This window comes from Aegilops tauschii, chromosome 4 (genome assembly GCF_002575655.3).
Source record: "Aegilops tauschii subsp. strangulata cultivar AL8/78 chromosome 4, Aet v6.0, whole genome shotgun sequence".
Taxonomy (NCBI): Eukaryota; Viridiplantae; Streptophyta; class Magnoliopsida; order Poales; family Poaceae; genus Aegilops; species Aegilops tauschii.
This window is the reverse complement of record NC_053038.3, coordinates 248,398,456-248,423,656: the sequence shown is the minus strand read 5'-3', so window position 1 is coordinate 248,423,656 and position 25,201 is coordinate 248,398,456. Positions and strand designations below refer to the sequence as shown.

Below are 25,201 nucleotides of genomic sequence, written 5' to 3'. Positions count from 1 at the left end.
ACCTGGCTCCTGTCTTCTATCTCCTCTCGTTACTCCCGGTCGGGAATAGAGGAGGGGAAGGGGAGGCCGTGGCTGGCGATGGAGCGGGCCACTCCGGCGATCTCCGGCCAAGTGGAGACCACCGGCGAGCTCGTGGTGGTGCGCTGCTCCCGTTCAGACCAAGCACGGGTTCCGAGAAGAAGTAGCAGGGTGACGGGGGCTCGTGAGGACTAACTGCGCGGCCGAGGGTGGTTGAGCTTGGGGCGAGGGGCTCCGGTCCTCCGGGGATGAGTTGAGGGGTGGGGAGGATTGCCGGAGTGCGGGGGAGCTAGTGGTGGTGGTATGAGGAGTAGGGGAGGCCGGCGACGAGGCAATTTAGGTGGCGGCTGGCAGCGAGGTTTCGGCCATGGATGGGGAAGGAGGGGCTCTGGAGCTCGTTGGAGTAGCTAGGCGGGGTCCTGGGAAGGAGAGGGAGTGGCTTGTGAGCTCAGGGACGCACGGGGCGGGCAATAAATAGGCGCGGGACAAGGGCACCCGCACCGGTTGCCACCGGACGAGTCCGTCCGCGGCTCTGCTGCGCTGTCGATCACGGGGAGGGCACGAGATCACGACGAGGAGGAACTGGACGAGATACTGAAGGTCATGGCACAGCCGGAGCCAAGGGGAGCAGAGGAAGAGGCCGGGCGCCATTAATACGTTGTCGGCTACAAAGCTCCCGTGTGCAGGCGGCGATGAGCGCCAACGAGGAGGCTTCTGGAGGGGTAGAGGAGTCCAGGTGAAGAGGACGACGAGGGAAATCTACTGGACATGGCCGGTTGCACGAGAGCGACGAGAGGAGGAGGGGCCCGAGCAAAACACGACCCAGCTTGTAGCCATGGCATGCCAGGGCAGTGGTCACCGCGTGACCCTGGGCATTCAATGCTCACTGGCGCCCAAATTGGTGTCTAGCGGAAAGTCTGTGGTGCCCTTAGTTGCAATGAAGGAAGAAAAGATCCTGGGGGCAAAGAAGAGATTTGCAGATGGCCACAAATGAGAGCAACAACAAGGTGTTTGTTGCCTTCCGTGGTGCACATGAGAGGAGTTAGACTCTGACATTTGGCACAACATTATTAATCACTAAGGTGATGCTGTACCAAAAATCAGACTAAGAGGAGAGGTTTAGATGAGGGTTGTTGTAGAAATTGCAAAACTGGCCAGAATTAGGGATGATGAAGTTGCACTCACATGAAGATGCAAGTTGAGCTGAAATTGGGCATGGCCCAATGATTTGAAGATATGAAGATGCCCAAAAATTTTCATGCCATTTGGATGAACCAAAATAGAACTTGCTTCACAAAGCATCTCTCTAGACATAATTTTCGAAAAATTTCACAGGGCAAATGGATTGATGAAATGAGCCAAAACTTGGTGGAGAGAGTTTATATGGACGGGAGAATGCCCTGGAAAATTTTAAGCTTAAATGAAGCAATATAAAATATAGTTGCTTCACAAACTAAAAATCTGACCAGAAACCAAGATTTGGAGCTGAGCTCACATAGATGACTTACATGAGCTCAAATTTGGTGGAGAGTCATGATTTGATCATGTGAAGAACTTTGAAAAATTTCAACTCATTTGGATATGCCTAGCTTGTACTTCCTTCACAATCACTTCCCTTAGACAGGAACTTTGAAAAATTGCTCAGTAATATTTACTAGGCAAATTGAGTTGAATTTTGGCATCGGGCAATGATATGGACAGGAAAAGTGTCGGTGTACAAAAGTAGGGGCACACCTTTGTACCCCTTTACTTGTGCACGGGCAGTCGGAGCCTCGCGCCACGGCCACACTAAGTAGGGCAGAGGAGGCGGGCCGGAGAGAAGCCGAAGCCCAAGACAACACCAAGGCCAAGAACACAAAGAAGCAGAGGGATGGAGCAGGTTCCCTCAGCAAGACCCTTGCCGGGACAGCCTCAGCGGCCCCGGCAAGATCCTTGCCGGGGCAGCTCGCCCACACCAACGGAGTGAGCCGCCCTTGAGCCCACAAGTTCCAACCCAACCAACTACGCTGGGACCAGTGCTCGGGAGGCACCCCCGTGGTGGCATGCAGATCTTTGTCAAGATCATAAACACACAAGATCAGATGAGGACCAGAAGGCGACGACCCTCGGCGAGATCCTTGCCGAGGAAGGCCACAAGACCCACGGCGAGATCTTTGCCGGGGACGACTGCGCGCCATGGCAAGACCCTTGCCGGGCCCCCGGCAAGGCCCTTGCCGAGGATATCAGCGGGGCCACTGCCAGGCCCGCACCAGCCAAGTTTCTACCGCCGTTTGCATGCAGCTGCCAGCCCGACCAATTGGGCTGGCACCTGCGTGGCAACATGCAGCTTCCAGGCCAGATCAGCAAGTGCCTACATGGCGGCATGCAGATCTTCGTGAAGACCCTACCACCGCACCACCTCAGCTGCTTGCCTGCCTATGTGGCGCCGCATGTGTCGCTGGCCAGGGCGCGTGTCGAAGCTAAGAGAAGCGGCGACGGACGGGACGGGCCTCGCTCCCCGTCCCCGATAAAGCTAGGGGACACCTAAGCGACGCACTAAATGCGTCTTGTCCTGTAATACTGGCGATAAGCTCACAGTACTGTAGGCCTTTCCACCTCCTGTGTGCCACTGTGGCAGCCCCTTTCAACTATAAAAGGAGGCCCATGGCATACTGCAGAGGGATTCGGCTCTTTTCAACTACGCAGCCACCATAGCTAGTTCGAGAGCTCAAGAACTCTCTCAAATACACACCAAAGTAGGACTAGGGTTTTACGCATTGTCGCGGCACGAACCTGGGTAAACGATCCTTGTGCTGACTGTTAATCCTGCTCTTCTCACAACCCTGCGCCCCGGCAACCGTAGTAGGGATTCTTGTGATCCCATAGGTGTCGTTTCCCGCCGACAAAAAGATGTCCAAAAAGTTTGGAGGCAATCAAGCAAAGATAAATAGCACTTGCTTTGCAAAGTACCACTTAGGGAAGAATAGGAACATAATTATTGGAGGAAGATTTTTGAACATGGCAATGAAATATTTTTCCATATTTGGACAAGATAGGACCCAAACAATTTATGAGAATTATTTGGGAATTTTGGGAGTGGCAGAAATATAGGTTGCTTCACAACCTAGGGTTTAAAGGGTTATTCCTTTATCAAAAAAGGAATATTCCCAGCAAAAGAATATTGGGATTAGGTCAAGGATGAAAATGAGATGATCTTGGGATGATGATGAGGATGACAAGCCACTATAAACCAAGGAAGATATGATCTTCCCAAGTTTCAGAACCACATAGCCACGGAAAAGCTAATCAAATAAGGAAATCCAAGAAAATCAAAAGAAAAGAAAAGGGCAAAAATCCAGGTTGTTACATGGCCACCTGCAGATCAGGAAACAAAGGAACCACAAGACGGGTTTCTCGCATAAAACTAACTTCTACTGCATCCATGTCCCAAAACCAAGCAGGAACAATGGATTCTACCTCCTCCATCTCATGGTGGAGTTCAGAAGGGATCACCAAAAGCTTCGCATGACAACCAGAAACGATGATCATAGCCGCAAGTGGGTAGAATCTCAAGGAGAAGCGGATTATAAACTTGGAGATGACTTCTTTCGCATCCAGAGGGAGATTGCAGCGATCGTCATGAAAGAAGTCGTCGAAGAGAAGGGGATGTTCCACCACGGCCCTATATCGCGAGCTGACGTCCGAACTCGCATAGGCATGCAATGTCAGGACCTCACACTGTTCAAGAAGCTAGGGTGCATCCTCGATGATACGGAAGGATAGAAGTTCTAGTGATTTACGATGCCGATGATGATGATATGTGTTGGTTGAACTTGTATACTTTCTGTAGCGATGAAACTTTGTGATGTCCACGGTCCCTGCCGAACTTGTGTAATGCTACTTTGTTAGTTTGGGTACGATGACCTGGGTACCTCTAGTTAATTAGTTTGTGTACAATGAAACTGCGTTGATTATTTATGTTTACTATATGTTGCATCTAGTTGCTAACCCTTTCTTTTTCGTGTTGCTCAAGTATATTTTGTTGCATATGATTGTACATTCTCTTGATGAAGATGTATCTCTAACAGGTACCCAGATTCTTGATGGTGAAGAAGTAGTGCTATGTCGTGTACAAAGGGAAGGTTCCGGGAGTGTACGACGAGTGGCTCGAGTGTCAGGCACAAGTGGAGTAGGTCTCGAGCGCCAGCCATAAAGGCTTCAAAAGTAAACAAGAAGCAAAAGCTAGTTACTTGAGGTTCATGCTAGTGCGAGAGATGACTCATAACCTCCGCCTCATGTACTGCATAGTTCCACTCTCACTCATAGTGGTAGCTCTTCTCGTGCATATCATTGTTTAGATGGATGACGATGTAGTTGCAAGTATTCAAGACTTGTATCGCTATTTTCGTGATGATGACGAGAGACCACTTTGTGTTGGATGATGATTATGATGATGACATGATTTGATGAGACTATTTGTATGTGTATGATATGCTAGATATTATTGTATAAACCCTGTACAAATACAAAACAAATATGCAAAAAAAAATCAGAAACTAATAAAACTAGAAGTAGCGAGGGGAATAAAGTTAGCAGCAGGGCGCACCTAGCAGTAGTGCGGCTTACTGTGAAGCGCTATAGCTATTAGCAGCAGCGCATTTCGGTAAAGCTCGCTACTACTATACATGTGTAGCAGTAGCGCGGTTCAACAAGTGCTACTGCTACAAGTTAGCTGTAGCGCCGTACTAGTAGCACGGTTCCCCGCGCTACTGATACACCTAAGACTCGCGCTACTGCTAGGCTTTTCCCTAATAGTGGCAGGCAGGCGGGCCTGGGTACCCCCGATCCCAGAACACCGACAGTATCTTTTCAAAGCTAAGGGAAATGGAGTAGGTCGGCATAAACATCATGTTGTGACCAAGCGCAAATTGAGATTAGTTAGACAGAATAGGTGGATTACAAAGTAATAGCGGCAACATGCAAGAACCAAATAGAAAACTAACATGGATGAACTACTGGAACAACGTCGGGGTGGAAGGTCACAGGGATGATGAGACCAGGTTCTGCTATTTCCATCAACATTCGTGTGCGAACTTTCAGTCCGTAACAATTGACAAAGTTTATCCAAGTTTGGCCATAAAAAGGAGCGATCTTCTTGGTTAATGAACCCAACTGTGAACTTATATCCATGGTATGTCTCCAATGTGACCATTATACTGGTGTATTCAGTTATGGCAAGGCCGACTTTCTTGATTACATGTCTTCTGGGAGAGCATGGGATGCACTACAGGAAAAATAATATGAGAACACAATCTATTCGCTATACAAATCTAGAAATAATTTCCTCTTTCACATGAGTGTTGACCATGGTACTAGTACCTTTTATCTAAATATAGCAATCCAAATTTCCAAATTAGTTGACAACATGTTCAAAAACCCCAACACTCCTGGATAGGAAAGAGGATTCAAGGAACATACCATGCGCTTTTTGAAATCCTGTGTTTGGATGAGAAGGAACAAGTCTGGCGTCTCACCAAGGGCGCAGAAACTTGTCGGGTCCTCACACTTTGGGCACTGCAAATGAAACATACTAGATTTAGTAGGAAGAAAAATGCATCAATAGTGGCAGTTTCCATCCTAGGATTACCGGCGACCAAGTGATGTAGGGTGGAACGCTAAGTTCATGATTTTTTCACACTTGGAGGGGGAAAGGAGCAAATCAAGAGAAGAAGACAAGAAGAACTCTCAAATAGATAAGATCCAATCACACATATGATAATCCAAATACACATAGAGGGATAAAAAGTTCCAAATCCAGCACAAGATAATAACAAAGGCACTACCTCGGTGAACTAGAAGGAAACGGGACACAACAGTATACCCAGGTTCGTGGCACCTTGCAGTGTAAAACACTACTCCTGCTTTGTGGTGGATTGGCCTCAAGGTGGGCTGAGGATGAACTAGTATAGTGGAAGAACAACCTCATGAGGTGTGTTCTTGGGTGAGTTGGATGGTGTGAGGATGGAATTGATCTGATCCGAGGTCTCTCTCTACGGTGGTGGCTAGGCTCTATTTATAGTGGCCTTGGTTCTCTTCCCAAATGAAGGTGGGACGGGATCCCACAACGGCCAAATTCGAAGGGAGACAACTGGTACATCTTATCCTGACAAAAGGTGGTCTTCGCCTGCAAAGCTTCAGGTCGTGACGCCGTGGTGGGCTCGGCGATGACCTCCATCCTCTCGTCCTGCTGGTCTTGGTCTTGTAACATGGAAATGGAAACCTTTGGTTGATTCCTCAGGACTCCGCGCCTGCGTTGCCTCCTTGGCACCAAAGAGGAAACCTGCTGCTCTGCGCCCGCTGGCGCCCACCTGTCCTTGGTCGTCATGGCTTGCGTCATCCGATCCTCACGAGGTGAGGGCTTGCACAGAAATCTCCGCTCCTCTGGAGCTAGCCTGAAGAGGCCGCTCCTTCTGGAGATCTTGACGTCATATGCCTCGCAAGGCTTGGTACCTCGCGAGGGTATTGTGCTGCTTGTGCTGAAGATGGGTCGTTCCAGGCCACAGATGGAGCCATGCGACGGGCCGCAGGCAGGCAAGTTTGGGTACCCCAGTTCCAAGAATGCCGACAATAGCCCCCGGGCCCAAGGTGCACTCGGACTTGGCTTCGAGGCGAGGCCAAAGGGCAAGTGCGGAGCGCTGCGGGCCCTAGCCACATGCGGCCTTGGTCAACGCGTGGCACTGGATGGGACGTGGGCGTCTCCGCTTCCCCACGCAGCCTCGGCAACCATTCGACTTGACGAGACCCTGCTGCATGCAGAAAAGACATCATTACTGGGGATCGTGGAGTCCGACGGTTGGCCTCCCTCTGGCTATAAATGAGGGGAGGGGCAGAGCCCCCTGCTCATCTCCGTCTTCTCGCATCTTGCTCCTTCTTCTCTTCCATCTTTGTCTCCCCGTCTTGCCGCAGCATCCGAGGCGCCGACGAGAAGGTTCTCCGCCGCCGAAAAGGGGAAGGCCCCCAAGGAGGGGTATGGTTCACCGCAGCCCAAGAGAGGTCCTGGTCGCCCCCACAAGCATGTTGCGACCCCAGCGGAGGCCCCTTGGCGGCACGGGCACACCTCTTCAAGGGCAGGCGTCGCCTTGGGTAGCCGCGGTGGCGCTTCCTCTCGCGGCGGGAGCCGCCGAGGACGGAGCAGCCCCTGCAATGAGGGGAGGCACGCCGTGGTCGCCCAGCCTCCTTGGACGTGCTTCCACTCAGCGGATGCATTCCCGGAGTTTGTCGTGTGGTCGGAGAGGCCAGCTGGCACCTGGCTCCCGCTCCCGCGCTTCTTCACAGGTGATTCACCGAGCGCGGGGCTTGATGGCCTTTGGCTGCAAGTTGACGGCTACTGCAGCAGGGCCTCATGGGCTGGGGTCGAAGTCACCGCCACGGGCAGCGTGTCCTTGACCCGTGGTTGGCATGCATTTTCTCATGTGCGGGTCCTGAGCGGGAGGTGCACCCTCCATTTCAGGAACGACGGCCTTGCGACCCTCTATGTGAGGGTGTTTGGGGAGGACGGCCGTCATGCGGGGTGCTGCTCAAAAGATGGCAGTGGCGACGACGAGCTTGCCCTTGGCGACAGCCGTGACGGTGACGGAGTGAGCTTGGCCTTGGCGACGACCGCGCTACCTCCAGCAGCGGCGGCTCCTCCTCCGGCGAGAGTGAAGGAAATATGCCCTAGAGGCAATAATAAAGTTATTATTTATTTCCTTATTTCATGATAAATGTTTATTATTCATGCTAGAATTGTATTAACCGGAAACTTAGTGTGAATACATAGACAAACAGAGTGTCACTTGTATGCCTCTACTTGACTAGCTCGTTGAAACAAAGATGGTTAATTTTCCTAGCCATTGACATGAGTTGTCATTTGATTAATGGGATCACATCATTAGAGAATGACGTGATTGACTTGACCCATTCCGTTAGCTTAGCACTTGATCGTTTAGTATGTTGCTATTGCTTTCTTCATGACTTATACATGTTCCTATGACTATGAGATTATGCAACTCCCGAATAACGGAGGAACACTTTGTGTGCTATCAAACGTCACAACGTAACTGGGTGATTATAAATATGCTCTACAGGTGTCTCCGATGGTGTTTGTTGAGTTGGCATAGATCGAGATTAGGATTTGTCACTCCGATTGTCGGAGAGGTATCTCTAGGCCCTCTCAGTAATGCACATCACTATAAGCCTTGCAAGCAATGTGACTAATGAGTTAGTTGCGGGATGATGCATTACGGAACGAGTAAAGAGACTTGCCGGTAACGAGATTGAACTAGGTATTGAGATACTGACGATCGAATCTCGGGCAAGTAACATACCGATGACCAAGGGAACAACGTATGTTGTTATACGGTTTGACCGATAAAGATCTTCGTAGAATATGTAGGAACCAATATGAGCATCTAGGTTCCGCTCTTGGTTATTGACCGGAGATGAGTCTCAGTCATGTCTACATAGTTCTCGAACTCGTAGGGTCCGCACGCTTAACGTTCCGTGACGATCGGTATTATGAGTTTATGTGTTTTCATGTACCGAAGGTAGTTCAGAGTCCCGGATATGATCACGGACATGACGAGGAGTATCGAAATGGTCGATACATAAAGATCGATATATTGGGCGACTATATTTGGACATCGGAATGGTTCCGGGTGAGATCGGGAATATACCGGAGTACCGGGAGGTTACCGGACCCCCCTAGAGAGGTATATGGGCCTTATTGGGCCATAGTGGGAGAGAGGAGAAGGGAGCAAAGGAGGGGGCGCCCCCACAAGCCCAATCCGAATTGGGAAGGGGGCGGGCCCCCCCTTTCCTTCCTCCGTCCTCCCCTTCCTTCTCTCCTAATCCAACTAGGGAAGGGGGAATCCTACTCCCGGTGGGAGTAGGACTCCCCTTGGGCCGCGCCTAGGAGGCCGGCCTCCTCCCCCTCCTCCACTCCTTTATATACGGGGAGGGGGGCACCCCATAGACACACAAGTTGATCATTTATATCTTAGCCGTGTGCGGTGCCCCCCTCCACCATAATCCACCTCGGTCATATCGTCGTAGTGCTTAGGCGAAGCACTGCGCCGGTACCTTCATCATCACCGTCATCACGCCGTCGTGCTGACGAAGCTCTCCCTCGACACTCTGCTGGATCATGAGTTCGTGGGATGTCACCGAGTTGAACGTGTGCAGATCGCGGAGGTGCCGTACCTTTGGTGCTCGGATCGGTCGATCGTGAAGACGTACGACTACATCAACCACGTTGTCATAACGCTTCCGCTTACGGTCTATGAGGGTACGTAGACAACACTCTCCCCTCTCGTTGCTATACATCACCATGATCTTGCGTGTGCGTAGGAATTTTTTTGAAATTACTACATTCCCCAACAGAGAGCACCAGCGGCGGGGGCTACGACAAACCACGACGCCGCGGGGCTTGGATCGGGGAGGGCGACGATCCGTCTCATCGTCGTGCTTTGGTGAAGTGGGAGGAAGACTCGGACTGAGCTCGGGTGTCGCTGGAGCCTGGCCTCAGGAGCTTCCACGGTCGTGCGGCCCGCTTTTGTTTAACCTTTCCTTGCAGCACTATGATATGCTTGTTATTTCTATATCGTGTCGTGATACCCTTGTTTCTACTAGGTGCGGTTAGGGTAACTTAGCTCGATGTGCTTGTGGTAGTGTCCAGCGTCGCGAGGGCGCGTCTTTCCAGAGGTAGCTTCTAGGGCTTCCTCCCTGACGACTTAGGAGCCATCGAGCCTCGAGATCCGTCGAGCCTCAAGAGACATTGTACATCTGCATAATTTTTTAGAATTGGGGGGCCTTGTGAGGCACCTCGTCCTTCCTTGCACAAGCCCCCGAGTGTGGGTTGGTTGTGGCTGGTGCACCGCGTCATGATGCCTGGAGGCACGGACTTAGGGGGTGTGCATGCCCATGAGCTCGTTTGAGGGCGTCTCGCGAGGATTAAGGACCCTGAAGCTCTGGGGCGACAGGGCTTCGATGAGGTGTGGTCGCGGGCAAGCCCAGGCGCACACACCTACCTAGCCCCCGCGCATGAGACATGCGAGGAGGAGCAACGGGCAACTTCCGCTCCTCCTGGGACAAGGTCGGAAAGGCGAGCAAAAGAGAGAAAATCCCGACTTGCAAACGAAAGACATGGAAACTCCAAATTTCATTCAAGAATCTAAAAACCAACTACAGAAAGCAAGCAAAAGAACAGCCGCATCCAGCGCCTAGACTAGTCTTCTTTTCTTCCCACCAGTGCGGAGCATGGGGCCTCCACTAGGACGTGGGTGGGAGCCACCGTGAGGCCCAGGGCCGACCTCAGGAGACTACGGGGCATGTACAGCCCCATATCATTATTACGTGAGAGTGTCACGAGCGGAGACCTTCACAAGCGCGGGGCCTTGCTTCATGGGTAGAACTTCCAGAGGTGCTGGATGTTCCAGGGGTTCTGGATGGGGGTCCCGTCCTGTCTCCAGGCGCGCGGCGCGAGGCCTGGATACACGGGCAATCCTGAACGGGCCCTCCCACATGGGCGAGAGCTTATGCAGCCCTTCCCTGGAGAGCGCTCGCCTCAGGACGAGATCACCCACCTCGAGCGTCCTGGAGCGAACGTTGCGGCAGTGGTACTGCCGCAGCGCCTGCTGGTACCTCGCCGCTCGGAGTGAGGCTTGGTGGCGGCGTTCCTTCCCCAGCACGAGGTCCATCCCCCGCGAGGCGTCCTAGCGTGCCTTGTCAAATTCCAAGACCCGCGTGGAGCGATGCCTGACCAAGTGAGGGAGAACCGCTTCAGCTCCGTAGACGAGGAAGAATGGAGTCTCGCCCGTCGGCTTGGTCGCGGTGGTGTGGATGGACCACGGCACGGACTGGAGCTCATCGAGCCATCCCCTGCAGCAGGCCTCAAGCTTCTTCTTGAAGGTCCTTGCCTTGAGGCCTCTCAGGACCTCTGCATTGGCGCGCTCAGCTTGGCCATTGCTCCGAGGGTGTGCCACCGGAGCGTAGCATATCTGCGTTCCAAGGTTAGCACAATATGTTTTGAAAAGGTTGATGGTGAACTGCGAGCCATTGTCAGTGATGATGCGGTTAGGTACCCCGAACCGGCTCACGAGGCCCTTGATGAATTTAACTGCCAAGCCAGCCTGGATGGTGCGGACGACCTCCACCTCTGCCCACTTGGTGAACTTGTCGACGGCAACGTAGAGGTAGCAGTAGCCCCCGGGCGCTCGAGGGAACGGGCCCAGGATGTCCAGCCCCGAGACCGTGAATGGCCATGAGAGCAGGATGGTCTGGAGGCCCTGAGCGGGCTGATGGATCTGCTTGGCATGGAATTGACATGCTTCAAAGCATCTTACCAATTCTGAGGCATCGTTGAGCACCGTGGGCTAGTAGAATCTGCTGCCGAACACCTTGCCCATGAGGGTGCGCGATGAGGAGTGATGCCCACAGTCCCCACCATGAATGTCGGCCAGCAGCTCGCATTCCTGCTCGTTGGAGATGCATCGTAAAGAAACATCGTTCGGACGGCTCCGATAGAGCTCACCGTCCCGGATGTAGTATGTCGTGGCCTTGCGGGCCACACGCTCCGCATCTTCCTCCTTCTCCGGCAGGGTACCCCAAAGCAGGTATGCCTTGAACTCCTCAGTCCAGCACCCCTCCTGAGGCTCGAGCGCGAGGAGGAGGCGGGCTCCCGAGGTTGGACCGCAAGCTGGGGCGCCTAAGAGGGGCGCTGGGGGGAGCTCCTCCTGAGGCGTTGCTGGTCCCACGGCGGGGGGAGCTACTGATGGCTTGAAGAGCCACTCCTAAAAAACGCCAGGCTCCTAAGGCAGGCGTCAAGACGCCCTCTTGGTGATGTCGTTTGCCTCCTTGTTCGTGTCGCGCGGCATGTGCTGCAACTCTAGGCCAAATATTCGTTTTTCAATTTTGAGTACCTCCTTGAGGTATGCCTCCATGTGCTCGTCCTTCGGCTTGTACTTGTTGTTGGAGAAGTTGAAGAGGAGCTGCAAGTCGCCCCTGATGGTGAGGCGCCTGACCCCCAGAGCTGCGGTAGCCTTGAGTCCTGTGATCAGGCCCTCGTACACCGCAATGTTGTTGGAGACCTTCTCGCCTTGCTGGAAGCAGAGCTGCACGGCGTAGTAGAGCTTGTCCTGGGTGGGCGAGATGAGCACGGCTCCAGCCCCCATGCCCTGACACGCGAATGCACCGTCGAAGTACATGACCGAGCCATCCGGTGCCTCGTCTCCTGGCATGAGAGAACGGTCCTCGCATACTTCACGACCAGGGACGTCGGTCCATTCCGCCATGAAGTCTGCGAGGGTCGCACCCTTGATGACCCTGGTGGTGCTGAACTCCAATTGGAATGCTTGCAGCTCGATGTTCCATTCTGCAATCCTTCCCGCAACATTGGGGCTCCGGAGCACCCTCTCCAAGGGATAAGCCGAGACAACCTTGATTGGATGGCCTTGGAAGTAGTGGCGCAGCTTCCGGGAGGCGATGAGGAGCGCGAGAAAGAGCTTTTGCAGCATGGGGTAGAGCGCCTGCACATCACGTAGCACTGTGCTGACGAAGTACGCCGGGTGCTCGACGAGGGAGGAGGCATCGGTTGGGTCTTGCACCTCGAGGGGAAGAGGGTACTCGGGAGCCTTGTTGTCTGTGAGGGCGGTCGTGGCCTCAGGAGCCTTGTTGTCCGAAGGGTTGACCTGGGTCTTGGGAGCACCGTTGACTGGTGGGATGGTCGGGGCCTCAGGAGCGCCGTCCTGAGGCTGCGGTGCCTCAGCCGGGTGCGAGGTGCTTCGTCATGAGCCCTTGGTCGGGCGCTCCTCCCGCAATACCACCAGCGCTGCGTTGGCGCAGCGAGGCATGGAGGCCAGGTAGAGCACCAAGGGTTCAAGGGGGCGCGGGGCTACCATCACCGGTGGGCTAGTGAGGTACCTCTTGAGGTCTTGGAAGGCTACGTCAGCCTCCAGAGTCCACTCGAATGGGCCTTTCCACTTCCTCAACTTGAAGAAGGGGAGGGCGCGCTCTAATAGCTTGGAGATGAAACACCCGAGCGAGGTTACACAGCCTACCAGCTTCTGCATCCCCTTGAAAGCTTGCGGCGGGCTCATCCTCTCTATGGCCTTGACCTTCTCCGGGTTGGCCTCGATCCCTGTGTGCGACACTAGGAAACCCAACAGCTTGCCGGATGGGACGCCAAACACACATTTCTCCGGGTTGAGCCGCAGGTCCACCTTGCGCATGCTGGCAAACGTCTCCTCCAGGTCTTCGATAATGGTCCTTGCCTCTCAAGATTTCACCACTATTTTGTCGACGTATGCCTCGGCATTCCTCCCGAGCTACCGGCCCAAGGTGATGTGCATCAGCCGCTGGAAGGTTGCCCCGACATTACGCAGCCCGAATGGCATGCAAGTGTAGCAGTACACCCCGCACGGGGTCAAGAAAGCCGTCTTCTCAACATCTTGCACTACCATCTTGATTTGGTGATATCCCGAGAAGGTGTCTAGGAAGCACCGCAAGTCGCACTCGGCGGTGGAGTCGACGATCTGATCGATGCGTGGAAGCGGGAAGGGGTCTTGAGGACAAGCCTTGTTGAGGTTGGTGAAATCGACGCACATGCGCTCCTTCCCGCCTTTCTTGGGGACGATAACCGGGTTTGTGATCCATTCTGGATATCGCACCTCCCGAATGACACCGGCCTCTTGCAGCTTGCGGGTCTCTTGAACGACGAATGACTGCTTCTCCATGGACTGCCGCTGCGCCTTCTGTTTCACCAGCCGCGCATTAGGGCACACCCTCAAGTGGTGCTCGATTACCCCCCTCGGGATCCCAACCAGATCCTTGGGCTCCCAAGCGAACACATCCTTGTCCGTGCGTAGGAAGCTGACCAACGCCTTTTCTTGGTCTGGAGGGAGACCGGTGCCTATGGTGAAGGTTGAGCCCGATGCCCCGTCCTCGTTGACCCGCACCTGCTTCATGTCGGCCCGGTCTTGAGAGAATAATTGCTTCTTCTTTGCTGGCGCCCCCCGGGACTTCCACCCCGCTTAGCCATGCAGCCGCTGCGGCCCTAAAGGCCAGCTTGAGGGTCGAGAGCGCCTCGTTGGTGTCCCCCGCCACGGTGAGGACGCCGCTACTTCCCGGCCTCTTCATGAGGTTGTAGCCGGGATGGGTTGCCACCATGAACTTGGCCAAGGCCGGGTACCCGAGGATGGCGTTGTACGGGAGGCCGATGCAGGCGATGTCGAAGTTGATGAGCTCGATGCGGTAGTTGTCGCGGGTGCCGAAGGTGATGGGGAGGCGGATCTACCCCAGGGGGCAGGTAGAGCCATTAATGACCCCGGTGAAAGGCTTGGTAGGGCGGAGCCGGTCGTGGGGCATGGGAAGCAGGCCGAATGCTTCCACGGAGAGGACGTTGAGGCCGGCGCCGCTATCAACGAGGGTCCTGGTGACTGCAACGTTGCACATGGTGGGCATGCTGAGCATTGGGAGCGCGCCGGCGCCGGCCGCGTTTGTGGGGTCGGCCTTGGGTGCCGCACAGCCCGAAGGAGCTCCCCGTTGTGCCTGGGCGGCGCCCATCTGGCAGAAGAACTGCTTGACGTGGCAGTTCGAGGTCGGCGCCTGTGAGCCGCCAAGGAGTGCCGTGATGGTGTACTGCGCTGGCGCCGCGAAGCGCGCGATGAAGAGGTCGCGCAGCTCGTCCCAGGAAGCCACTGAGGACTCCGGCAAGCCCAGGAGCCATACGCACGGCACGCTCGTAAGGGCCATGGGTAGCCAGTGTTGGGAACGCGTAGTAATTCAAAAAAAATTCCTATGATCACGCAAGATCAATCTGGGAGATGCATAGCAACGAGACGGGAGAGTGTGTCACGTACCGCCGTAGACCGAAAGCGGAAGCGTTTAGTAACACGGTTGATGTACTCGAACATCTTCACGATCCAACCGATCCAAGTACCGAACGTACGGCACCTCCGTTTTCAGCACACATTCAGCACGATGACGTCCCTCGAGCTCTTGATCCAGTAGAGGGTCAAGGGAGAGTTCCCTCAGCACGACGCCGTGGCGATGGTGCTGGTGATGTGATCTGCGCAGGGCTTCGCCTAAGCACTACGACAATATGACCGAAGTGGTAAACTGTGGAGGGGGGCACCGCAAACGGCTAAGAAACAACTGTTGTGTCTATGGGGTGCCCCCAGGCCACGTATATAAAGGAGGACGAGGAGGAGGCCGGCGGCCAAGGAGGGCGCGCCAAGGGGGGAGTCCAACTAGGATTCGCAATCCTAGTTGGATTCCCTTTCCTATTCCAAGAGGGGGAAGGAGGGAAGGAGAAGGAGAGGGAAAGGAAAGAGGGGGCCGCACCCCCTCCCCCTAGTCCAATTCGGACTGCCTTGGGGGGCGCCACCTTGTGGCCTGCCCTCTCCTACTCCCTTTTAGTCCATTAAGGCCCATAACTTCCCCGAGGGGTTCCGGTAACCCCTTGGTTCCCTGATAAATATCTGAAACGTCCCGAAACCTTTCCGGTGTCTGAATACCTTCATCCAATATATCATTCTTTACCTCTCGACCATTTCGAGACTCCTCGTCATGTCCATGATCTCATCCGGGACTCCGAATAAACTTCGGTCACCAAAACACATAACTCATAATACAAATCGTCATCAAACGTTAAGCGTGCGGACCCTACGGGTTCAAGAACTATGTAGACATGACCGAGACACATCTCCGGTCAATAACCACCAGCGGAATCTGGATGATCATATTGGCTCCTACATATTCTATGAAGATTTTTATCGGTCAAACCGCATAACAACATATGTTATTCCCTTTGTCATCGGTAGGTTACTTGCGAGAGATTCAATCGTCGGTATCATCATACCTAGTTCAATCTCGTTACCGGCAAGTCTCTTTACTCGTTCCATAATGCATCATCCCGTAACTAACGCATTAGTCACATTTCTTGCAAGGCTTATAGTGATGTGCATTACCGAGAGGCCCCAGAGATACCTCTCCGATGCACGGAGTGACAAATCCTAATCTCGATATATGCCAACTCAACAAACACCATCGGAGACACCTGTAGAGCATCTTTATAATCACCCAGTTATGTAGTCACGTTTGATAGTACACAAGGTGTTCCTCCGGTATTCAGGAGCTGCATAATCTCATAGTCAGAGGAACATGTATAAGTCATGAAGAAAGCAATAGCAATAAAACTAAACGATCATAATGCTAAGCTAACGGGTGGGTCTTGTCCATCACATCATTCTCTAATGATGTGATCCCGTTCATCAAATGACAACACATGTCTATGGTTAGGAAACTTAACCATCTTTGATTAACGAGCTAGTCAAGTAGATGCATACTAGGGACACTCTGTTTGTCTATGTATTCACACATGTACTAAGTTTCTGGTTAATACAATTCTAGCATGAACAATAAACATTTATCATGATATAAGGAAATATAAATAACAACTTTATTATTGCCTCTAGGGCATATTTCCTTCAGTCTCCCACTTGCACTAGAGTCAATAATCTTGATTACATAGTAATGATTCTAACACCCATGGAGTCTTGGTGCTGATCATGTTTTGCTCGTGGAAGAGGCTTAGTCGACGGGTCTGCAACATTCAGATCCATATGTATTTTGCAAGTCTCTATGTCTCCCTCCTTGACTTGATCGCGGATGGAATGGAAGCGTCTCTTGATGTGTTTGGTTCTCTTGTGAAATATGGATTCCTTCGCCAAGGCTATTGCTCCAGTATTGTCACAAAAGATTTTCATTGGACCCGGTGCACTAGGTATTACACCTAGATCGGATATGAACTCCTTCATCAAGACTCCTTCATTTGCTGCTTTCGAAGTAGCTATGTACTCCGCTTCACACGTAGATCCCGCCACGACGCTCACTTTGGAACCGCACCAACTGACAGATCCACCATTCAATATAAATATGTATCCAGTTTGTGACTTAGAGTCATCCGGATCAGTGTCAAAGCTTGCATCGACGTAACCATTTATGATGAGCTCTTTATCACCTCCATAAAGGAGAAACATATCCTTAGTCCTTTTCAGGTATTTCGGGATGTTCTTGGCCGCTGTCAAGTGATCCACTCCCGGATTACTTTGGTACCTCCCTGCTAAACTAATAGCAAGGCACACATCAGTTCTGGTACATAGCATTGCATACATGATAGAACCTATGGCCGAGGCATAGGGAATGACTTTCATTCTCTCTCCATCTTCTGAAGTGGTCGGGCATTGAGTCTGACTCAACTTCACACCTTGTAACACAGGCAAGAACCCTTTCTTTGACCCATCCATTTTGAACTTCTTCAAAACTTTATCAAGGTATGTGCTTTGTGAAAGTCCAATTAAGCGTCTTGATCTATCTCTATAGATCTTGATGCCCAATATATAAGCAGCTTCACCGAGGTCTTTCATTGAAAAAAATTCTTATTCACGTATCCTTTTATGCTATCCAGAAATTCTGTATTATTTCCAGTCAACTATATGTCATCCACATATAATATTAGAAATGCTACAGAGCTCCCACTCACTTTCTTGTAAATACAGGCTTCTCCAAAAGTCTGTATAAAACCATATGCTTTGATCACACTATCAAAGCATATATTCCAACTCCGAGAGGCTTGCACCAGTCCATAAATGGATTGCTAGAGCTTGCACACTTTGTTAGCACCTTTAGGATCGACAAAACCTTCTTGCTGCATCATATACAACTCTTCTTTAAGATATCTACTAAGGAATGCAGTTTTGACATCCATTTGCCAAATTTCATAATCATAAAATGTGGCAATTGCTAACATGATTCGGACAGACTTAAGCATCACTACGGGTGAGAAGGTCTCATCGTACTCAACTCCTTGAACTTGTCAAAAACCTTTTGCATTAAGTCGAGCTTTGTAGACAGTAACATTACCATCAGCGTCAGCCTTCTTCTTGAAGATTCATTTATTCTCTATGGCTTGCCGATCATCGGGCAAGTCAACCATAGTCCATACTTTGTTCTCATACATGGATCCCATATCATATTTCATGGCCTCAAGCCATTTCGCAGAATCTGGGCTCATCATTGCTTCCTCATAGTTCGTAGGTTCGTCATGGTCAAGTAACATGACCTCCAGAACTGGATTACCATACCACTCTGGTGCGGATCGTACTCTGGTTGACCTACGAGGTTCGGTAGTAACTTGATCTGAAGTTTCATGATCATCATCATTAGCTTCCTCACTGATTGGTGTAGGAATCACTGGAACTGATTTCTGTGATGAACTACTTTCCAATTCGAGAGAAGGTACAATTACCTCATCAAGTTCTACTTTCCTCCCACTCACTTCTTTCGAGAGAAACTCCTTCTCTAGAAAGGATCCATTCTTAGCAACGAATATCTTGCCTTCGGATCTGTGATAGAAGGTGTACCCAACAGTCTCCTTTGGGTTTCCTATCAAGACACATTTCTCTGATTTGGGTTTGAGCTTATCAGGTTGAAGCTTTTTCACATAAGCACCCCAAACTTTAAGAAACGAAAGCTCGGGTTTCTTGCCAAACCACAGTTCATATGGTGTCATCTCAATGGATTTAGATGGTGCCCTATTTAACGTGAATGCAGACGTCTCTAAAGCATAACCCCAAAACAATAGCGGTAAATCAGTAAGAGACATCATAGACCGCACCATATCTAATAAAGTACGGTTATGACGTTCGGACACACCATTACGTTGTGGTGTTCCAGGTGGCGTGAGTTGCGAAAGTATTCCACATTGTTTCAAATGAAGACCAAACTCATAACTCAAATATTCACCTCCACGATCAGATCGTAGAAATTTTATTTTCTTGTTATGCTGATTTTCCACTTCACTCTAAAATTCTTTGAACTTTTCAAATGTTTCAGACTTATGTTTCATTAAGTAGATATACCCATATATGCTCAAATCATCTGTGAAGGTCAGAAAATAATGACACCCGCCGCGAGCCTCAACACTCATTGGACCGCATACATCAATATGTATTATTTCCAATAAGTCAGTTGCTCGCTCCATTGTTCCGGAGAACGGAGTCTTGGTCATCTTGCCCATGAAGCATGGTTCGCAAGCATCAAGTGATTCATAATCAAGTGATTCCAAAAGCCCATCAGCATGGAGTTTCTTCATGCGCTTTACACCAATATGACCTAAACGGCTGTGCCACATATAAATTGCACTATCATTATTAATCTTGCATCTTTTGGCTTCAATATTATGAATATGTGTATCACTACAATCGAGATTCAACAAAAATAGACCATTCATCATGGGTGCATGACCATAAAATATATTACTCATATAAATAGAACAACCACTATTCTCTAATTTAAATGAATAACCGCCTCGCAACAAACAAGATCCAGATATAATGTTCATGCTCAACGCTGGCACCAAATAACAATTAATCAGGTCTAAAACTAATCCCGAAGGTAGATGTAGAGGTAGCGTGCCGACGGCGATCACATCGAATTTGGAACCATTTCCCACGCACATCGTTACCTCGTCCTTAGCCAATCTTCGTTTAATCCGTAGCCCCTGTTTCGAGTTGCAAATTTGAGCAACAGAACCAGTATCAAATACCCAAGCGCTACTACGAGCATTAGTAAGGCACACATCAATAACATGTATATCAAATATACCTTTCACTTTGCCATCCTTCTTATCCACCAAATACTTGGGGCAGTTCCGCTTCCAGTGACCAGTCCCTTTGCAGTAGAAGCACTTAGTTTCAGGCTTAGGTCCAGACTTGGGCTTCTTCACTTGAGCAGCAACTTGCTTGCTGTTCTTCTTGAAGTTCCCCTTCTTCCCTTTGCCCTTTTTCCTTAAACTAGTGGTCTTGTTAACCATCAACACTTGATGCTCCTTCTTGATTTCTACCTCCGCAGCCGTTAGCATCGCAAAGAGTTCGGGAATTTTCTTATCCATCCCTTGCATATTATAGTTCATCACGAAGCTTTTATAGCTTGGTGGCAGTGATTGAAGAACTCTGTCAATGACACTATCATCAAGAAGATTAACTCCCAGTTGAGTCAAGTGGTTGTGGTACCCAGACATTCTGAGTATATGTTCCCTGATAGAACTATTCTCCTCCATTTTGAAACTATAGAATTTATTGGAGACTTCATATCTCTCAGTTCGGGTCTTTGCTTGAAATATTAACTTCAACTCCAAGAACATCTCATATGCTCCATGACGTTCAAAACTTCTTTGAAGTCCCAATTCTAAGACGTAAAGCATGTTACACTGAACTATCGAGTAGTCATCAGCTTTGCTCTGCCAGACGTTCATTAACGTCTGGAGTTCCTCCTGCAGCGGGTCTTGCACCTAGCGGTGCTTCCAGGACGTAATTCTTCTGTGCAGCAATGAGGATAATCCTCAAGTTACGAACCCAGTCCGCGTAGTTGCTACCATCATCTTTCAACTTAGCTTTCTCTAGGAACGCATTAAAATTCAAAGGAACGGTAGCACGGGCCATTGATCTACAACAAGATAGACATGCAAAAGCTATCAGGTACTAAGTTCATGATAAATTAAAGTTCAATTAATCATATTACTAAAGAACTCCCACTTAGATAGACATCCCTCTAGTCATCTAAATGATCACGTGAACCATATCAACTAAACCATGTCCAATCATCACGTGAAATGGAGTAGTTTTCAAAGGTGAACATCATTATGTTGATCATATCTACTATATGATTCACGTTCGACCTTTCGGTCTCAATGTTTCGAGGCCATATCTGCATATTCTAGGCTCGTCAAGTTTAACACGAGTATTCTGCACATGCAAAACTGGCTTGCACCCGTTGTATGTGAACGTAGAGCTTATCACACCCGATCATCACGTGGTGTCTCGGCACGACGAACTGTAGCAACGATGCATACTTATTAAGAACACTTATACTTTTAAATTTAGTGAGGGATCATCTTATGATGCTACGACCGTACTAAGCAAAATAAGATGCATAAAGGATAAACATCACATGCAATCAAAATATGTGACATGATATGGCCATCATCATCTTGTGCCTTTGATCTCCATCTACAAACCACCATCACGATCTCCATCGTCACCGGCTAGACACCTTGATCTCCATCGTAGCATCGTTGTCGTCTCGCTAGCTATTGCTTCTACGACTATCACTACCGCTTAGTGATAAAGTAAAACAATTACATGGCGATTGCATGTCATACAATAAAGCGGCAACCATAAGGCTCCTGCCAGTTGCCGATAACTTTTACAAAACATGATCATCTAATACAACAATTCATATCTCATCACGTCTTGACCATATCACATCACAACATGCCCTGCAAAAACAAGTTAGACGTCCTCTACTTTGTTGTTGCAAGTTTTACGTGGCTGCCACGGGCTTCTAGCAAGAACCGTTCTTACGTACGCATCAAAACCACAACGATTTTTCATCAAGTGTGTTGTTTTAACCTTCAACAAGGACCGGCCGTAGTCAAACTCGATTGAACTAAAGTTGGAGAAACAGACACCTGCCAGCTACCTGTGTGCAAAGCACGTCGGTAGAACCAGTCTCATGAACGCGGTAATGTTATGTCGGTCCGGCCCGCTTCATCCAACTATACCGCCGAATCAAAGTAAGACATTGGTGGTAAGCAGTATGACTATTATCGCCCACAACTCAACGTGTTCTACTCATGCATATATCATCTACGCATAGACCTGGCTCGGATGCCACTGTTGGGAACGTAGTAATTCAAAAAAATCCTACGATCACACAACATCTATCTAGGAGATGCATTGCAATGAGACGGGAGAGTGTGTCCACGTACCCTCATAGACCGAAAGCGGAAGAGTTTAGTAACGCAGTTGATGTAGTCGAACGTCTTCATGATCCAACCGATCTAAGTACCAAACGTACGGCACCTCCGTGTTCAGCACACATTCAGCACGATGACATCCCTCGAGCTCTTGATCCAGTAGAGGGTCGAGGGAGAGTTCCGTTAGCACGACGGCGTGGCGACGGTGTTGGTGATGTGATCTGCGCACGGCTTCGCCTAAGCACTATGACAATATGAACGAAGTGGTAAACTATGGAGGGGGCACTGCACATGGCTAAGAAACAACTGTTGTGTCTATGGGGGGCCCCCTGGCCACGTATATAAAGGAGGGGGAGGAGGAGGCCGGCGGCCAAGGAGGGCGCGCCAAGGGGGGAGTCCAACTAGGATTCCCAATCCTAGTTGGATTCCCTTTCCTATTCCAAGAGGGGGAGGAGCGAAGGAGAGGGAGAGAGAAAGGAAAGAGGGGGCGGCGCCCCCTCCCCCTAGTCTAATTCGGACTACCTTGGGGGGCGCCACCTTGTGGCCTGCCCTCTCCTACTCCCTTATGGCCCATTAAGGCCCATAACTTCCCCGGGGGGGTCCCCGTAACCCCTCGGTTCCCCAATAAATATCCAAAATGTCTCGAAACCTTTCCGGTGTCCGAATACCTTCGTAAAATATATCAATCTTTACCTCTCGACCATTTCGAGACTCCTCGTCATGTCCGTGATCTCATCTGGGACTCCGAATAAACTTCGGTCACCAAAACACATAACTCATAACACAAATCGTCATCGAACATTAAGCGTGCGGACCCTACGGGTTCGAGAACTATGTAGACATGACCGGGACACATCTCCGATCAATAGAAATCGTCATTGAAGGTTTTCCTCCGGTATTCGGCAGTTGCATAATCTCATAGTCAGAGGAACATGTATAAGTCATGAAGAAAGCAATAGCAATAAAACTAAACAATCATAATGCTAAGCTAACGGATGGGTCTTGTCCATCACATCATTCTCTAATGATGTGATCCCGTTCATCAAATGACAACACATGTCTATGGTTACGAAACTTAACCATCTTTGATTAATGAGCTAGTCAAGTAGAGGCATACTAGGGACACTCTATTTGTCTATGTATTCACACATGTACTAAGTTTCCGGTTAATACAATTCTAGCATGAATAATAAACATTTATCATGATATAAGGAAATATGAATGACAACTTTATTATTGACTCTAGGGCATATTTCTTTCAGCCAGTTCGTCGTGACCTTGCCCGCGCCACCTGCTGCCCAAACCGCCTCTCCGTACGCCTGGAGAAACCCCACGGGGTCCGCCGTGCCGTCGTACTGAGGCGGCAGCTCGGGCCTGAACTTGGGCGGCCACTGCACTCGCCGCAAGGCTGGGGTGAAAGCACGGAGACCCATGGCACCTCCAAACACACTCGTCGGCCCAGTCGTTGGAGCAGCGCCCGCCATGAGGGTGGACGGCGCGTGCTATGTATAGCAGGGGAAGAGGCGAATCTTCGACGCACCCCTACCTGGTGCGCCAAATGTCAGATTTCGGGCTCCGCATACCCTGGATAGATTCAAACTCTGGGGTGCATGCGAAGAACTCAACCTCTCCAGTCTGCCAACTCGTCGATCGCACGGCCTAGCTCGATGAAATGGAAGGAAACGGGACACGGCATTTTACCCAGGTTCCTGCCACCTTGCGGTGTAAAACCCTACTCCTGCTTTCTGGTGGATTGGCCTTGAGGTGGGCTGAGTATGAACTAGTACAGTGGAAGAACAACCTCACGAGGTGTGTTCTTGGGTGAGCTGGAGGGTCTGAGGATGGAATCGATCTGATCCGGGGTCTCTCCCTACGGTGGTGGCTAGGCTCTATTTATAGTGGCCTTGGTCCTCTTCCCAAATGAATGCGGGAAGGGATCCCACAATGGCCAAATTAGAAGTGAGACAACTGGTACATCTTATCCTGACAAAAGTTGGTCTTTGCCTGCAAAGCTGCAAGTCGTGACACCGTGGTGGGCTCCGTGGTGACCTCTGTCCTGCCGTCCTGGCGGTCTTGGTTTTGTAGCATGGAAATGGAAACCTTTGGTTGATTCCTCGGGACTCCGCGGCCGGGCTTGCTTCCTTAGCACCAAAGAGGAAACCTGATGCTCTGCGCCCACTGGCGCCCGCCTGGCCTTGGTCGTCATGGCTTGTGTCATCCGATCCTCACGAGGTGAGGGCTTGCATAGAAATCTCCGCTCCTCTCGAGCCAGCCTGAGGAGGCCGCTCCTTCTGGAGATCTTGACGTCGTCCGCCTCGCGAGCCTTGGCCCCTCGTGAGGGTCTTGTGCTGCTGGTGCTGAAGATGAGACTAGCAGGCCGCAGATGGAGCCATGCGACAGGCCGCAGGCAGGCAAGTCTGGGTATCCTGGTTCCCAGAACACCGACAGTCGGGTGGCTAAGTGGGAAATTGAACTTGGGCCTCATGGTTTGAAATATGTGCCAAGGACAGCCAACAAATCTCAAGCTTTAGTGGATTTCATAAATGACTGGACCGAGTTGCAGACACCTGAGAGAAGCCTGACAACACGTATTGGACAATCCACTTTGATGGGTTCAGGCAATTGGAGGGCTCAGGGGTTGGATTTATTTTGGCTTCCCCACGAGGTGATAAATTATGTTATGTGTTGCGGCTAATGTTTCCTTGTACTAATAATGCGGCTGAGTATGAGGCTCTACTCCATGGTCTTCGTATGGCCAAGGAGATGAATTTAAGCCGGGTCAGGTGTCTGGGCGACTCAGATCTTGTGTCTCAACAAGTCTCTGACAAGTGGGACTCTAAAGATGCGCTCATGGCAGCTTATTGCCGGACGGTTGAGAATATTGCTTGTCATTTTCAAGGTTATCAAGTGGATCACCTCGACCGATGAAAGAATGAGGCTACTGATGCCTTAAGCCGGCTTGGGTCTCAACATAAACCGGTGCCTCCTAATGTGTTCCTGGACGTGCTACATACTCCCTCTATCAGGTTACCGTCCGAAGAAGACCTTGCAGTTCCTGACCCGGAGGCGCAGTTGGTGGCGGCTCTTCATGCTATTCCAGATTGGACTTTGACTTATCTGGCTTATATGATTCGGGGCGAGTTACCAGAGGATGAGATTCTGGAATGGCAGATAACCCGGCGGACTAAGTCCATGACCATCGTCAACGGCGAGTTACACCACTGCAGTGTGACAAGGGTATTCCATGTTGTGCTTCTCCTGAGGAGGGCTGCGAAATTTTACATGAGATTCATGAAGGTGATTGTGGTCATCATACCGGCTCGAAGTCTTTAGTGGCTAAGGCGTTTTGTC

General features: G+C 50.5%; 1 protein-coding gene across 1 annotated transcript; it reads right to left on the bottom strand.

Moving 5' to 3' along the window:
• Positions 1-11,408: 11,408 nt before the first annotated feature.
• On the bottom strand, positions 11,409-13,997 carry LOC141021801 (uncharacterized). Its single transcript, XM_073497650.1, has 5 exons — positions 13,701-13,997; positions 12,855-13,304; positions 12,471-12,785; positions 11,955-12,122; positions 11,409-11,825 (listed from the first exon to the last, which is right to left on the bottom strand). Exons 1-5 carry the CDS (start codon positions 13,995-13,997, stop codon positions 11,409-11,411), a joined length of 1,647 nt encoding a protein of 548 aa, XP_073353751.1.
• Positions 13,998-25,201: the final 11,204 nt, after the last annotated feature.

Coding starts and splice junctions, on each gene's coding strand:
- LOC141021801 (XM_073497650.1), bottom strand. CDS start 13,997: ATGAAGCAGGTGCGGGTCAACGAGGACGGGGCATCGGGCTCAACCTTC. Junction 13,305..13,700: donor AGGCCGGTGTCATTCGGGAG/GTGCGATATCCA, acceptor AAATCTTGAGAG/GCAAGGACCATTATCGAAGA. Junction 11,826..11,954: donor TGGAGGCATACCTCAAGGAG/GTACTCAAAATT, acceptor GGCGTTTTTTAG/GAGTGGCTCTTCAAGCCATC.